The sequence below is a fragment of the Plecotus auritus genome (assembly GCF_963455305.1).
Source record: "Plecotus auritus genome assembly, chromosome: 1".
Lineage (NCBI taxonomy): Eukaryota > Metazoa > Chordata > Mammalia > Chiroptera > Vespertilionidae > Plecotus > Plecotus auritus.
In genome coordinates this window covers 3656787-3671820 of record NC_137770.1, presented here as the reverse complement: position 1 = coordinate 3671820, position 15034 = coordinate 3656787, and the positions used below count along the sequence as shown (strand labels likewise).

General features: G+C 63.1%; 1 protein-coding gene across 1 annotated transcript; it reads left to right on the top strand.

Moving 5' to 3' along the window:
- The first annotated feature begins 5855 nt into the window (after positions 1-5855).
- Positions 5856-14433, top strand: PLD4 (phospholipase D family member 4). The gene is made up of 10 exons (XM_080688386.1): positions 5856-5934; positions 8663-8853; positions 9828-10011; positions 10170-10290; positions 10747-10874; positions 11642-11842; positions 12361-12500; positions 12638-12803; positions 13684-13780; positions 14026-14433. The coding sequence occupies exons 1-10, from the start codon at positions 5908-5910 to the stop codon at positions 14226-14228; spliced, it is 1458 nt and encodes a 485-aa protein (XP_080544512.1). The 5' UTR covers positions 5856-5907; the 3' UTR covers positions 14229-14433.
- The last annotated feature ends 601 nt before the right edge of the window (positions 14434-15034 follow it).

Sequence of the window (15034 nt, the reverse complement as noted above, 5' to 3'; positions counted from 1 at the left end):
CTTCGGCCGATGAGCTGCTCCCTGCTGGGCCTTACTCTCCTGCCCCCGTGGCGGCCCCACGGCACTCACTTCCTCAAAAGGCACCTCTCAGAGCGAAAAGGAAAGATGTTACTATTCTGAGATCCAGTCACTAATTGGTAGGTGATCTATATGACAGCTCTACAAGCCGGACCAAGAGAGATGGCCCGATAAAGCACGGGCAAGGGCTCGAGCGAGCAGCCGACCGGGGGGGTGTCCGCGAGGTCAGCCACTGCGCGGTCCCCGCCCAGAGCCATGCACGGTTACCCCCACGAGGCCAGCAGGACAGCTCCCGCCGGGCACTCGCCCAGGCTGAGCGAGCAGCGTGCACTGGCCCGGCCGGAGTGCCTGCCCCGACCCAGGAGAGCTGCCGCCAAGAGAATGCATGTCCCCTCTGCTGTGCCCGCGCCCCTCCCCTGATAGAGCATCTACGACAGCCGTGGGCAAACTACGGCCCGCGGACGGGATCCGGCCCGTGCGGCTGTTCTCTCCGGCCCGCGGAGCCAAAAGAGCGGAGGGTTCTCTTGCTCTCCCCTCCGCTCCTTTACTTTGAATTTATATTCGTTCACACAAACACTCCATCCATGCTTTTGTTCCGGCCCTCCGGTCCAGTTGAAGAGCCCATGGTGGCCCTCGAGTCAAAAAGTTTGCCCACCCCCGAATTCTACGAGGACGCTGGCCAGTGTTTCAGCGTGAATCGTAACATTCCATTGTCACGCTGCCTCTTTGAGATGGTGGATTTTCCTCCGTTACTAGGTTTTCAGTGGTTGCATTGACTACCATTTGCGTAAGAACACCTGTTTTTATCTGCATTGAAATCCGCGGCCCGTCGTGGGCTGGTGGCTCGGTGTGTCTCTCGCCGGTTGTGAAGAAGCCCGCTCCTGTCTTCTTCCGACACTGCCCTGCTCCGCCCCCACCCCCACCTTCCCTTCCGGGACTCTGCGTGCACCGTGCCCTGCATGTCTTCTAGGCCAGCCGTGGGCAAACGACGGCCCACGGGCCAGATCCGGCTGTTCTATCCGGTTCTCTTGCTCTCCCCTCCGCTCCTTTACTTTGAATTTATATTAGTTCACACAAACACTCCATCCATGCTTTAGTTCCGGCCCTCCGGTCCAGTTGAAGAACCCATGGTGGCCCTTGAGTCAAAAAGTTTGCCCACCCCTGTTCTAGGCTCTTCCCTCCGTTTCCATTCAGAGTGGCTCCGGGTGGGTAGGGATCCCTGTTCCTGCAGAAGGAAATGCAAATCATCTCTAGAGGAAGGCCTCCTGGGCCCGGGACCGCCCCCCCCCCCCCCCCCCCCCACGCAAACCCTCGGTGACGCCGGCCAGGGGTGCGCTCACGCCCAGAAGTCACAGCACGCACTGAGTGACTCCAGCGCAGCGTCCCGAGGAAAAATGGAGTAGAAAGTGGGGTCTATCCAAAAGGGAGAGGAAGGAAAGCATCGCTGTGTCCGGGTGGAAAGCTGTGATGACTGGAAAGAAAGCTCTTTAAAACCTCAATAGGTGCCCTGGCCGGTTTGGCTCAGTGGATAGAGCGTCGGCCCGCGGACTGAAGGGTCCCAAGTTTGATTCCGGTCAAGGGCACATGCCTGGGTTGCAGGCTCGATCCCCAGTAGGGCGTGCAGGAGACAGCCAATCAATGATTCTCTCTCATCATTGATGTTTCTATCTCTCTCTCTCCCTGCCTCTCTGAAATCAATAAAAATCTATTAAAAAAAAAAAAAAAAAAAAAAAAACCTCAATAGGAGCGTTAGCACAGGAGCCACAGCGAATCCAAGAATCGGCCGCCTGCAAGGAAGACGAGAGGAGGTTTGCACCCAGAGTGCAGAGCGCAGGCACCTGGAGACAAAATGGGAAGCAGAGGTTCAGGGGCGCGGCGGGTGCTGTGACGAAGCGTAACACACGTGTGCGCTGAGATCCTGGGGGGGAGGGGGAGGGGGGGAGGAAACGCTCAGAATCGGGAGAGACGTGCCACGGGCTGGGTTAGGTGACCCTCCTTCCCAAACGCCCAGTTCCTGCGGCGGCGACCTTTATTTGGGAATAAGGTCCTTGCAGACGATCCAGGTAAGACGAGGTCGTCAGGTTCGACCCTAACCCACGGTGATGGGTGCCCTTATCGGACAGGGGCATTTGGACCCCGAGACAGAGTGCACAGAGGGGCTACGATGCGTGGACACGGGGAGAATGCCATCGGCAAGGAGGGGGTGCCTCGGGGCCCCAGGAGTCAGGAGGGGATCTGGGAGCAGACCCCCCGCCGACGGCCTACACACGGAACCAGCCCTGCCGGCACCCTGACTGGGGTCTTCCGGCCTCCAGAACTGAGACAATAAATTTCTGTGTTTAAGTCACCCAGGCTGTGTGGCTTTGTGACAACAGCCTAGCAAACTAGGATATGTATCCATGGTCCAGGAAGCTTCAGGGATAACAAAACATCCAAGCAGGATTTTTATAAAAAATATATATATTTTATTGATTTTTTTGCAGAGAGGAAGGGAGAGGGATAGAGAGTTAGAAACATCGATGAGAGAGAAACATCGATCAGCTGCCTCCTGCACACCTCCCACTGGGGATGTGCCTGCAACGAAGGTACATGCCCTTGACCGGAACCGAACCCGGGACCCTTCAGTCCACAGGCTGACGCTCTATCCACTGAGCCAAACCGGTCAGGGCAAGCAAGCAGGATTTTTGTTAAGTATATTTTTTATTTTTTTATTTTTTAAAATATATTTTATTGATTTTTTACAGAGAGGAAGGGAGAGGGAGAGAGAGTTAGAAACATCGATGAGAGAGAAACATCGATCAGCTGCCTCCTGCACACCTCCCACTGGGGATGTGCCCACAACCAAGGTACATGCCCTTGACTGGAATCGAACCCGGGACCCTTCAGTCCGCAGGCCGATGCTCTATCCATTGAGCCAAACCGGTCAGGGCAAGTATATTTTTTATGGATCTCAGAGAGGAAGGGAGAAGGAGAGATAGAAACATCAACGATGAGAGAGAAACGTGGATCGGCTGCCTCCTGCACACCCCCCACTGGGGATGGAGCCCACAACCCAGGCGTGTGCCCTGACCGTGACCTCCTGGTTCCTAGGTCGATGCTCAACCACTGAGTCATGCCAGCCGGGCCAGACAGGACTTCTAAAAGGAAACAACATTAGTTTCATCACTGTCACACGCAAGGACCCCAGAGACCAAGCGAACGCGTTAGAGACAACCACAGAGGGAGGGCAGCGTCCCCGCTCAGCAAGGACAGCAGATTTCCTGACATCAGCCACGGAACCCGAAGGCCGGGTTCTGGGGGAGACGCTGCCAGTCGGGAACTCCGTCTATAGAACACACCCCTCAGCCCTAACCGGTGTGGCTCAGTGGATAGAGCGTCGGCCTGCAGACTGAAGGGTCCCAGGTTCGATTCCGGTCAAGGGCATGTACCTTGGCTGCAGGCACATCCCCAGTGGGGGGTGTGCAGGAAGCAGCTGATTGATGTTTCTCTCTCATCGATGTTTCTAACTCTCCATCCCTCTCCCTTCCTCTCTGTAAAAAAAATCAATAAAATATATTTAAAAAAAGAAAAGAAAACACCCCTCAGCAATGAAGGAAGCTAGAGGCATGTCCACGCTCCTGAAAACGGAGGACGTGTCCCCACACAAGGCACGTCCGTGGGCAGCCAAGGCTTCATACCCAGCGGAATTCTATCGGGGAGGAGGAGCTGGTCACACAGGGAGCGTCTCAGACGAACAAACAGAACCAGGAATGGGAGTGGAAATTCTAACCCTCTCTGGCCGAGGAAGGATTATCAGGTGTTTAACTTACGGGGCTTAAAGTCATCATAACAGCCTTGCAAGGATTTGATAAAAGGAAGGAATTGTGGGCTTGGCCAGGGGTGAGCATTGTGCTATGATTTTGTAGGACATTTATTTACTTAGAAATGTGTCCTAAGGTCGTTAGGAGTGAAACGTCATTTGCGCCCTCCTTTGCTTTAAGGTTCCTTAGCCAGCCCTAACTGGTTTGGCTCAGTGGATAGAGCGTCAGCCTGCGGACTGAAGGGTCCCGGGTTCGATTCCGGTCAAGGGCATGTACCTTGGTTGCGGGCACATCCCCAGTTGGGAGGTGTGTAGGAGGCAGCTGATCGATGTTTCTCTCGTTGATGTTTCTGACTCTCTGTCCCTCTCCCTTCCTCTCTGTAAAAAAAAAATCAATAAAAAATATATATATATATATTTTTAAAAAAGATTCCTTAGCCATGCCCTAGCTGGTTTGGCTCAATGGATAGAGCATCAGACTGTGGACTTGAAGGGTCTCGGGTTCGATTCCGGTCAAGTGCACATGACCAGGTTGTGGGCTCAATCCTCAGTGTGTGTGTGTGTGTGTGGCGGGGGGTGGGTACGGGAGGCAGCCAATCAATGATTCTGTCTCATCGTTGATGTTTCTCTCTCCCTCTCCCTTCCTCTCTGAAAGCAATACATATACATGCATATATATAAAGATTCCTGAGAAAATATCGATGCAGAGGAGTGACACTGTCTACCGTTGTGGATTCTAAGTGGTGAGCTTGTGGGACTCATTGCACCATCCTTGCCACTCTCCACATGTCTGAGAATAAAAATAAAAAAAATGGGGGGGGGGCGGGAAGAGGAAGTAAATTAAGAGAAGGTATTGCTACCCTTAAAACGGACAACTCGGAGCGGTAAGTGAATCCTCTACATGTAACCGTCCGCTTTAAGAAAAAGCCAACAACTCAACTTAAAAATGGGCCCGAGACAAAACCAGGGCCTCGCCGGGAAGGAGGGCCCGCAGGGCTGGCAAGCACGGGCACACGCTCAGCTTCCTGCACAATCGGCCTCACGTGGGCACCGTTTTTACTTTATTTCTTAAATAATATGTTTACTGATGCCGGAGAGGAAGGGAGCGTGATAGATAGAAACATCAATGATGGGAGAGAATATCGATCGGCTGCCCCGCACTTGGGATCGAGCCCACCACCCGGGCATGTGCCCCGAGCAGGAATTGAACTGTGACCTCCTGGTTCCTAGGTGGATGCTCAGCCACTGAGCCACACCCGCCAGGCGGGCCTGCCTTTTCAGACGGCCAAGGAGCCCCCCTACTTGCCCTCTCCAGCGTCCTGGCAGCTTCCATTTCCCAGCGTCCCTTGCAGCTAGATGCCCCAGTGTCCCTTGCAGCTAGATGCCCCAGCCTCCCTTGCAGCTAGATGCCCCAGCGTCCCTTGCAGCTAGATGCCCCAGCGTCCCTTGCAGCTAGATGCCCCAGCGTCCCTTGCAGCTAGATGCCCCAGCGTCCCTTGCAGCTAGATGCAGTCATGTGACTGAGTTCTAGATCGGGAAACCCGGTAGACATGCCCTGTGGGACTTCAGGAAGTCCTTGAGATGTCCTTTACGTTCTGCTGGGACACGGTGGGGATGGCAGAGCTCACGCAGCCATTGTGGGGCCGTGAGGCTGCTGGTCACCCCTCGGGACACGCTGAGACCTGGAGGGGCCTGGCTCCCAAGGCCGTGGAGCCAGCGCCCCTTCTCGCCCACCAGCCCTGAGCTTGCTTAGGGTCAGAGGGAATAAGCCATCTTGCTCGGCTGGTCCCTTGGGTCCCTGTGGCTTGCAGGAAGCCTAACTGACCCGCAGGCCGGGCCGGGGGCGCCTCCCCCTCGGGGGGCGGAAGAAGAGGGACCTTTCTCTGGAGGTGAAAGTTCTCGGCCTCCCCCTCGAGCTGGCGCATCTGCTCCCGGTGTCAGCAGCCGCGTGCAGAGCGCGACGCTCAGGGCTAAGAGGAAGTGACCGAGGGGAAGCTGCAGAGTGGAGAGGAGGCCGAGGGCGGAGGCGGGGGGGGGGGGGGGGGGCCCACCCTGCGAGCTGAGGGCTGCAGTCTGCAGCTGGAGCCGAGATGGGTGCCAAGGCAGGGCCCCCAGAGGTAAGTGCCCCGGAGCCCGGGCGGGGGGGTGGGGGCCAGGCCAGAGCCTGTGGTCCTTCTGGCCCCATGCTGCCAGCAGCCCCAGCCCAGAGGGTCACGGAGCCAGCGGCTGGGCCTGCAACCACCCATTCCTCCCAGCTTCTGCCGCGGAGCCACCGGGGCCAGGGCCCGTGATCTGACAGTCAGCCCTCTGTGCCCATCTGGGCCCTCTGTGCCCATCTGGGCCCACAGCCCTGCCACGTCCCACAGGCCAGGAGTCCTGCGCCTTCAGCCAAGACCTCTGCTGCCTGCAGGGCCCGCGCTACCAGCACGGGCTGAGGGCTCAGCTGCCCCGGGGGAGCCAGTGGGTCATTCTCTCCCAGCAGCAGGCCCACCCCCCCAGGGACGCCCGGGTCCCAGGGCTGCAGCAAATTACTAGCATCCTGGTGCCCCCCCCACCCTGGTTCCTCTAGCTCCCAGTGGCCGAGAGGTGGGCTGGCGTGCTCTGGGGATCGGGGCCTGGGTGATGCCTCGGTGGCCCATGTTCAGGCGGGGCTGACCCGCCCCTGCCCGCAGGCTGTGGGGAGGCCCCTTCGCACATGGTGTGGGCTCGGGGAACCTGCCCAAGGTCACCCCTGCGCACCCCTCCCCGGCCCCGACCCGGACGACACCGACGACCTCCCCCGAGAGCGAGTGAAGGCCCGATGCTGGGCCCCCAATCCTCGCTGGGAGGGGGTGGCAGGGAGCACCCTTGAGGCCCTGAGCTCCCCTCTGTGGGGGAGGCAGCCTGACTCCTCCATAGGGACTTCCTGGCAGGGAGGGACGGTCCAGGGTGACCCAGTCATCACACACACAGGCCCTTGGCTCACCCCAGGGGGGCACACCGACCTGGGGGCACCCTGTTTAGGATGGCCTTGGAGGCCGCTGTGGGGAGGGGCCCGGCTCCAGCAGGGGCTCAGCTGGCCTGGCCTCGGCTCCCTGGGGAAGCGACCACTCTGAGGACACGTCTGTTCCCAGATGCTGCTGAGGGTCAGCCCCAGTCAGCCCCCAGCCCCACACAGCGTCTCGAGGTCCCCGCCTCAGCCCCCAGCCCCACACAGCGTCTCGAGGTCCCCGACTCAGCCCCCAGCCCCCGGACAGCATGTGGGGTCCCAACCCAGCCCACACTGGGCCTCTCTGCCTCTTCATGTGGCATCTCCCCAGCAGGACCAGGACCTGCAGCTCTGGGGTGGGGGTGGGGGTGGGCCGGAGGGGGCCCAGCCCAGGCTGGAAGCAGCTATTTATAGGCCTGTGAGGAGGCCACACTCGGGAGCAGAACCGGCTCTCACTCAGTGCGGTTGTGGCTGAAACAGGAACCGAAATCCTGACACCCAGACACCCACTGAGAGGGATGTGCGCGTGCAAACACACACACACACAGCCGGACACACACAGAGCGATCACACACACAGCCGGACACACACAGCCGGACACACACAGAGCGATCACACACACACACACACAGCCGGTCACACACAGAGCGATCACACACACACACACACACACACAGCCGGACACACACAGAGCGATCACACACACACACACACACACACACACACACACACACAGCGATCACACACACACACACACACACACACAGCCGGACACACACAGAGCGATCACACACACACACACACACACACACACACACACACACACACAGCCGGTCACACACAGAGCGATCACACACACACACACACACACACACAGCCGGTCACACACACACACACACAGCCGGACACACACAGAGTGATCACACACACACACACACACACACACATACACACACACAGCCGGTCACACACACACACACAGCCGGACACACACAGAGTGATCACACACACACACACACAGCCGGTCACACACACACACACACACACACACACAGCCTGACACACACAGAGTGATCACACACACACACACACACACAGCCGGTCACACACACACACACACACACACACACAGCCGGTCACACACAGAGCGATCACACACACACACACACAGCCAGACACAGACACACACACACACACAGCCGGACACACACAGAGTGATCACACACACACACATACACACACACACAGCCAGTCACACACAGAGCGATCACACACACACACACACAGCCGGACACACACACACAGACACACACACACACAGAGCGGATCACACACACACACAGAGTGGATCACACACACTCACAGAGCGGATCATACAGACTCACACAGAGTGGATCACACACACACACACACACAGAGCGGGATCACACACACACACACACACTCACACAGAGCGGATCTCACACACACACACACAGAGCGGATCTCACACACACACACTCACACAGAGCAGATCACACACTCACACAGAATGGATCACACACACACAGAATGGATCACACACACACAGCGGATCACACACACACACAGCAGATCACACACACACAGAGTGGATCACACACACACACAGAGCGATCACACACACACACACACAGCCGGTCACACACAGAGCGGATCACACACACACACACTCACACAGAGCGGATCACACACACACACACACACACACACACACCTGGGGGACCTGGAAGGACCGCCAGTGACCACGCGGCCCCCCGGCCCCTCCAACACTGGGCTGGGCCCTGCTCCCCCGCCTCCCGCAGCTGCCGGCCGGGCCTCCTGGCCTGGGCCCCTCAGGGACGCCTTCTCCGTTGCAGGTGCTGGGAGCGCTGGCTGTGCTGGGGCTCGGGGCCGCGCTCCTCTGCCTCCTGTGGGAAGCGCCCTGTCTGCCCCCCTGGGGCCGGCGGCACCCCAAGGAAGGGCCAGCCGGGTCCCCGGGTTGCGGCTCCAGCCCAGCCTGGGAGCCCCTGGGAGGGGAGGCCCCGTGGCTGAGGCAAACCTCCTGCCGGTGAGTGAGCCACGGCCGTCTCAGCCCCGGGCCACCCGCCTCCTGGGCTCCCCAAGGGCTGGGCATTGCCCCGCCCTCTCCTCCTGGGTCCCGAGGGGGGCGCTGGGGCTGGGGCAGGGGCTGGGGCAGGGGTGGGGGAGGGCCCTGCTGGATGGGCTGCAGTGGGCTGTGAGCACGTGGCCTGGGTGCTATTTGCAGCCCTTCCCTGTGGGTCAGCCCTTCCCGTGGCCCAGCCCTTCCCCGTGGCCCAGCCCTTCCCGTGGCCCAGCCCTTCCCCGTGGGTCAGCCCTTCCCGTGGCCCAGCCCTTCCCCATGGCCCAGCCCTTCCCCGTGGCCCAGCCCTTCCCGTGGGTCAGCCCTTCCCGTGGGTCAGCCCTTCCCGTGGCCCAGCCCTTCCCATGGGTCAGCCCTTCCCATGGCCCAGCCCTTCCCGTGGGTCAGCCCTTCCCGTGGCCCAGCCCTTCCCCGTGGGTCAGCCCTTCCCATGGCCCAACCCTTCCCGTGGGTCAGCCCTTACCCGTGGCCCAGCCCTTTCCGTGGCCCAGCCCTTCGCATGGGTCAGCCCTTCCCGTGGCCCAGCCCTTCCCCTGGCCCAGCCCTTCCCATGGGTCAGCCCTTCCCATGGCCCAGCCCTTCCCGTAGGTCAGCCCTTCCCGTGGGTCAGCCCTTCCCGTGGCCCAGCCCTTCCCGTGGCCCAGCCCTTCCCGTGGGTCAGCCCTTCCCGTGGCCCAGCCCTTCCCGTGGGTCAGCCCTTCCCGTGGCCCAGCCCTTCCCGTGGGTCAGCCCTTCCCCATGGCCCAGCCCTTCCCGTGGCCCAGCCCTTCCCCGTAGGCCCGCCCTGGCCGCCTCCCTGGCAGGCTCCTGGGTGTCACCACTCCCTGCAGGCCGCAGCCCCTAGGCCTGGCGGGCAGGGATGAGGCAGGGGATGGGAGGCGGCTGGGGCTCCTGAGCTCACAATCCTCCTGCCCCCCCAGGCTGGTGCTCGTGGAGAGCTGCCCCCAGGACCTGCCCTTCGCAGCCGGCAGCCCATCGGCCCAGCCCCTGGCGCAGGCCTGGCTGCAGCTGCTGGACGCCGCGCAGGAGAGCGTGCACATCGCCTCCTACTACTGGTCGCTCACGGGCCCCGACATCGGGGTCAACGACTCCTCTTCCCAGCTGGTGCGCCCCCCTGCTCCCCGCCCCCCGCCCCCAGTGAGCCGGGCGCCCAGTAGGGTGACTCTGTGCTGTGGCGGGTCAGGACGGCCCCTGGGGAAGTTCTGGGTCCTCCCTCGTGGGGGGGCAGAGGGCCAGCTGGGTGACCGCTCCCCTGGTTGCAGGGAGAGGCCCTCTTGCAGAAGCTGCAGCAGGTGCTGGGCAGGAACGTGTCCCTGGCCGTGGCCACCAGCCACCCGACGCTGGCCAGGAACTCCACCGACCTGCAGGCCCTGGCAGCCCGAGGTAGGGGTCTGCCCGCACCTTCTGCCGGGGGTTGGGGGGGGCGGGGGTGGTGGGTGCTGACTGGCTGAGCCGTGGACAGGGACAGGACCGCGGAGCTGCTGCTGGGGGGAGGGGGGCCGGGAAGACACCCAGAGGCAGGAGTGCAGAGCTTCAGGGGACCTGGCTGTGACAGAGCCCGAGGGTCGTTGCCTCGGGGCTCAGCCAGGCGGCCTGGGTCCCGGGTCCTGCTGAGCCCAGCTGCTCTGACCTGGGGGGCGGCAGGAGGCGGGCGGCATCATTGGTACCAGGAGGCTCAGGAGCCAGGCTGCCCTGCGGAGGTCCCGGCCAGTCAATGCCTGTTTGCCCACCTGTGAAATGGGGGTGACCGTGGTCAGTGTCGACCTAGCGGGACTGTTGGGAGGTAACGGAGTGAAGCCAGCTGTCAGGCGGCTCACCCAGTCTCCCGGGCTCGGCCAGGTGCCCAGGTCCGCTATGTGCCCATGGGGCGGCTCACCGGGGGCGTTCTGCACTCCAAATTCTGGATCGTGGACGGGCGGCACGTCTACGTGGGCAGTGCCAACATGGACTGGCGCTCCCTGACGCAGGTGAGTCCCAGGAGGGGGCTTAGCCCGGTGTCCCCTGCCGCTCGTCACCGGATGGAACTGGGTGAGCGGCCACGCCTATGACCTCCCCCCGGTGGGGCCCACGGAGGCCGATCCCGAAAGTTACAGAATTCCATGGGGGGGTTTAGTTAATCCTCACCATTGCTTTTCAGAGAGAGAGAGAGTGGAAGGGAGGGGGGAGGGGGAGAGAGAGAGAGAGAGAAACACTGATGTGAGAGAAACACATCAAGCAGTTGCCTCCTGCACACGCCCCAACCGGGGGCAGGAAGCGAGCCCACAGCCCGAGGTACGTGCCCTGGACGGGAATCGAACCCACGGCCCTCGGGCGCGCAGGTCGACGCTCCAACCACTGAGCCCTGCGGCCAGGCCTGTGGCATCTCACCGCACTGGTGCCTCCGTCCAGGCAAACACTGAGACGGCAAAGCCGGGTCCCTTGTAGGAAAAGCGATGCACGGAAGCCGCCAAACGCCGGTGGGAGGGTCACCATGCTTGGCCTTGACCGTGCGGAGGAGAAGGCTCTCCTCCTTCGGCTTTATGCATTCTCCGGGCCTTTCGGAAGTGAACCTGCATTGCTTCAGTCCTTGGAAGCAACGTTCAAGACACACAGGGACCCGCTGGGCACCCCGCTCCACGCTCCCAGCACCCCGTCCGTTAGGGATTCCTCCTGGCGATGCGGCCGTGGCCCGGCTGCCGGTGGGGGCCGCACCCCGGCCCTCGGGGCCCCCTCCCTCAGCCGCTGCGCCCCGCAGGTGAAGGAGTTGGGCGCGGTGGTGCACAATTGCAGCCGCCTGGCCGGGGACCTGGAGAAGACCTTCCAGACCTACTGGGTGCTGGGGGCGCCCCGGGCGGTGCTCCCCAAGCACTGGCCTCACAACTTCTCGTCCCACATCAACCACGTCCAGCCCTTCCGGGCCCGCTTTGACGGGGTGCCCACCACAGCCTACTTCTCGGTAAGAGGGCCACAGAGACTGCCCCGTCCTGGCCCGCCCCGCGGTCCCCACGCGCCTGCTGGGTCCTGGGGGGGACAGTGGGGGCGCCGGTGGCTGTGTCCCGGGGGAGGGGCGGGCCAGGGGGTGCAGCTACCAGCACCCACAGGAGACAGGCGGCCTGAGAGGTGTCTGGGGGGGTCTCCAAACACGGGGAGGGGGAAGGGGCTCCAGCTCGCCCGGGAGGTTGGGGGGCCAGCTCTTCCCGCTGTCCTTACTCTGCGGGACGGAAGGTGAGACCTGGCGTCAGGGTGGGGACGTGACCCTGGACAAGGGGTCATCCTGGGCAGGTGGGAAGCCTTGCCTGGCACAGGGCCCGTCCGTACCACCCCCGCCCCCCGTCTCTCTAGGCAGTGCCCCGTCTAACTCCTGGACCCCAAATCCTGGAGGGTGGGTGCAGGGAGGGCTCCCTGGTCCAGGAACCGCGTGATTCTGAGCAGGGGCAGCGCCCTCAGGGACCTCTCCCCCCTGCCCCCCAACAGGCCTCGCCGCCTGCGCTCTGCCCCCGCGGCCGCACGCGGGACCTGGACGCGCTGCTGGCGGTGATTCGGGCGGCCCGGCGGTTCCTCTACGTCTCGGTGATGGACTACTTCCCCACCACGCGCTTCAGCCGCCCCGCCAGGTGGGGGGGGAGCAGCCGGTGGCCCTGGAGGGGAGACCCCCGCCGCTCACGGCAGCTCCTGGCCCGTCCCCCCTCCGGCCAGGACCTTTCGGGCGGGGCCCAGTCGGCCCGAGGACCTTGACCTTCCGCTCCCCCAGGTACTGGCCGGTGCTGGACAACGCCCTGCGGGAGGCGGCATTCAGCCGGGGCGTGCAGGTGCGCCTGCTGGTCAGCTGCTCGCTGCACACGGACCCCAGGATGTTCCCCTACCTGCGGTCCCTGCAGGCCTTCAGCGACCCCGCGGCCAACGTGTCCGTGGACGTGGTGAGGACCCAGTGCCCCCTCCTCTTCCTCCCCTCCCCCTCCCTCCTCCTCCCTTCTCCTCCTCCTCCCCTCCCCCTCCTCTTCCTCCCCTCCCCCTCCTCTCCCCTCCCCATCCTCTTCCTCCCCTCCCCCTCCCCCCTCCTCCCTTCTCCTCCTCCTCCCCTCCCCCTCCTCCTCCTCCCATCCCCCTCCTCTTCCCCCCCTCCTCCTCTCCCCTTCCCTCCCCCCTCCCTTTCCCCTCCCCCTTCTCCCTTCTCCTCCTCCTCCCCTCCCCCTCCTCTTCCTCCCCTCCCCCTCCCCCTCCTCCTCTCCTCCTCCTCCCCTCCCCCTCCTCTTCCTCCCCTCCCCCTCCTCTCCCCTCCCCATCCTCTTCCTCCCTTCCCCCTCCCCCTCCTCCCTTCTCCTCCTCCTCCCCTCCCCCTCCTCTTCCCCCCCTCCTCCTCTCCCCTTCCCTCCCCCCTCCCCTTCCTCTCCCCCTCCTCCCCTCCTCTCCCCTCTCCTTCCTCCCCTCCTCTCCCCTCTCCCTCCTCCCCTCCTCTCCTCTCCCCCTCCTCCCCTCCTCTCCCCACTCCTTCCTCCCCTCCTCTCCCCTCTCCCTCCTCCCCTCCTCTCCTCTCCCCCTCCTCCTCTTCCCCTCCCCCTCCTCTTCCCCTCCCCTCCCCCTTCCCCTTCTCCTCCCCCTCCTCCCCTCCTCTCCCCTCTCCTTCCTCCCCTCCTCTCCCCTCTCCCTCCTCCCCTCCTCTCCCCTCTCCTTCCTCCCCTCCTCTCCCCTCTCCCTCCTCCCCTCCTCTCCTCTCCCCCTCCTCCCCTTCCCCTCCCCCTCCTCTTCCCCTCCCCTTCCTCCTCCCCTCCCTGACACGCTCCCTCTCTGTCCCCAAAGAAAGTCTTCATCATGCCAGTGGGGAATCACTCCAACATCCCGTTCAGCAGAATGAGCCACAGCAAGTTCATGGTCACGGAGAAGGCGGCCTACATAGGTGAGCCCCGGGGCAGGGCTGTGGACAGGGCCAGGCCGGGCCCTCAGACCCTGAGTCTGTGAGGGGTGCCTGTGAGCGGTGGGACACACAGAGGCCACAGGCCCACGGAGGGGACGTGCCGGGCCGTGGCCAGGCCTGGAGCTGGCGGGGGCGTGGCTCTCGGACCGGAGGGTCTCCGTGCAGCTCCGTGCTCACCGTCCCCGCGGACTGGGCCAGGCCCCCAGCAGCTTTCCTGCACCCCCCAGGCACCTCCAACTGGTCGGAAGATTACTTCAGCAGCACGTCGGGCGTGGGCCTGGTGGTCAGCCAGCGGGCCCCCGGGCCCCGGCCCCGGCTGAGCTCCGTGCAGGAGCAGCTGCGGCAGCTGTTCGAGCGAGACTGGAGCTCCCGCTACGCCGTGGGCCTGGACGGACAGGCCCAGGGCCAGGACTGCGTGTGGCAGGGCTGAGGCCCACCCTGCCTGGCTCCCAGCTGGCACAGCCTCTGGTGGACCCTGCCCGCCCCCCCAGGCCTCCCGGTCTGTCCCCCCATCTGGGCTCCAAGCAGCTCCTTCCCCACAACCTGGTCAGGGCCGAGACTGCCCAACGCCCAGTGTTGCGAACTGTTTGCTCTCCTGTTGCCCAAATACAGGCCCCCTAGTCCCCACCTCCTCCAGGGAGCCCTCCAGGATGCCTCTTAATTCCCACAGAACTGCAATCCCGGCCCAGGAGTGGGGCCTTTGGCGTATGTGCGTCTCCTGGTCTGGGTGGGTCTAGCTAGCCCGTGGCCGGAGTTCAAATCGCGACCCTGTGAGGGGCTCGTGTCCCCGTGGCAGCCGGGCCGTGTGGGTGGTGTGTCTGCCATGGAGCCATGACTCTCCTCAATGCCCAGCCCCCAGGAACCCCGGGGGCGTTGGTCTTTGTCAGAGCCGTTGGCTGGGGGTGGGGGAGCAGGAGCAGATGGACTGGTCCCCCGTGACTACCAGGCGTGTCCTGGGCAGTTCCTGGTGTAGCAGGGGGACCCAGACCTGTGGGCGGGGCTGGAGGGGGAGGTGGGTCCCAGACCTGAGGGCAGGGCTGGAGGGGGAGATGGGACCCAGACCTGTGGAGGGAGCTGGAGGGGGAGGTGGCCCAGGACTGGGGGGGGGGTGGGTGCTGGAGGGAGAGGTGGCCCAGGACTATGGGCAGGGCTGGAGGGGGAGGTGGCCCAGGACTGGCGGGGGGGGGGGGGAGGTGGCCCAGGACGGGGGGAGGGCTGGAGGGGGAGATGGGCCAG

Bases quoted from the DNA above. Each gene is read 5' to 3' on its own strand.
- PLD4 (XM_080688386.1), top strand. From the start codon at position 5,908: ATGGGTGCCAAGGCAGGGCCCCCAGAG. The intron at 12,804-13,683 runs GTGAGGACCCAG...CTGTCCCCAAAG, and splicing joins CCAACGTGTCCGTGGACGTG to AAAGTCTTCATCATGCCAGT. The intron at 13,781-14,025 runs GTGAGCCCCGGG...TGCACCCCCCAG, and splicing joins GGAGAAGGCGGCCTACATAG to GCACCTCCAACTGGTCGGAA.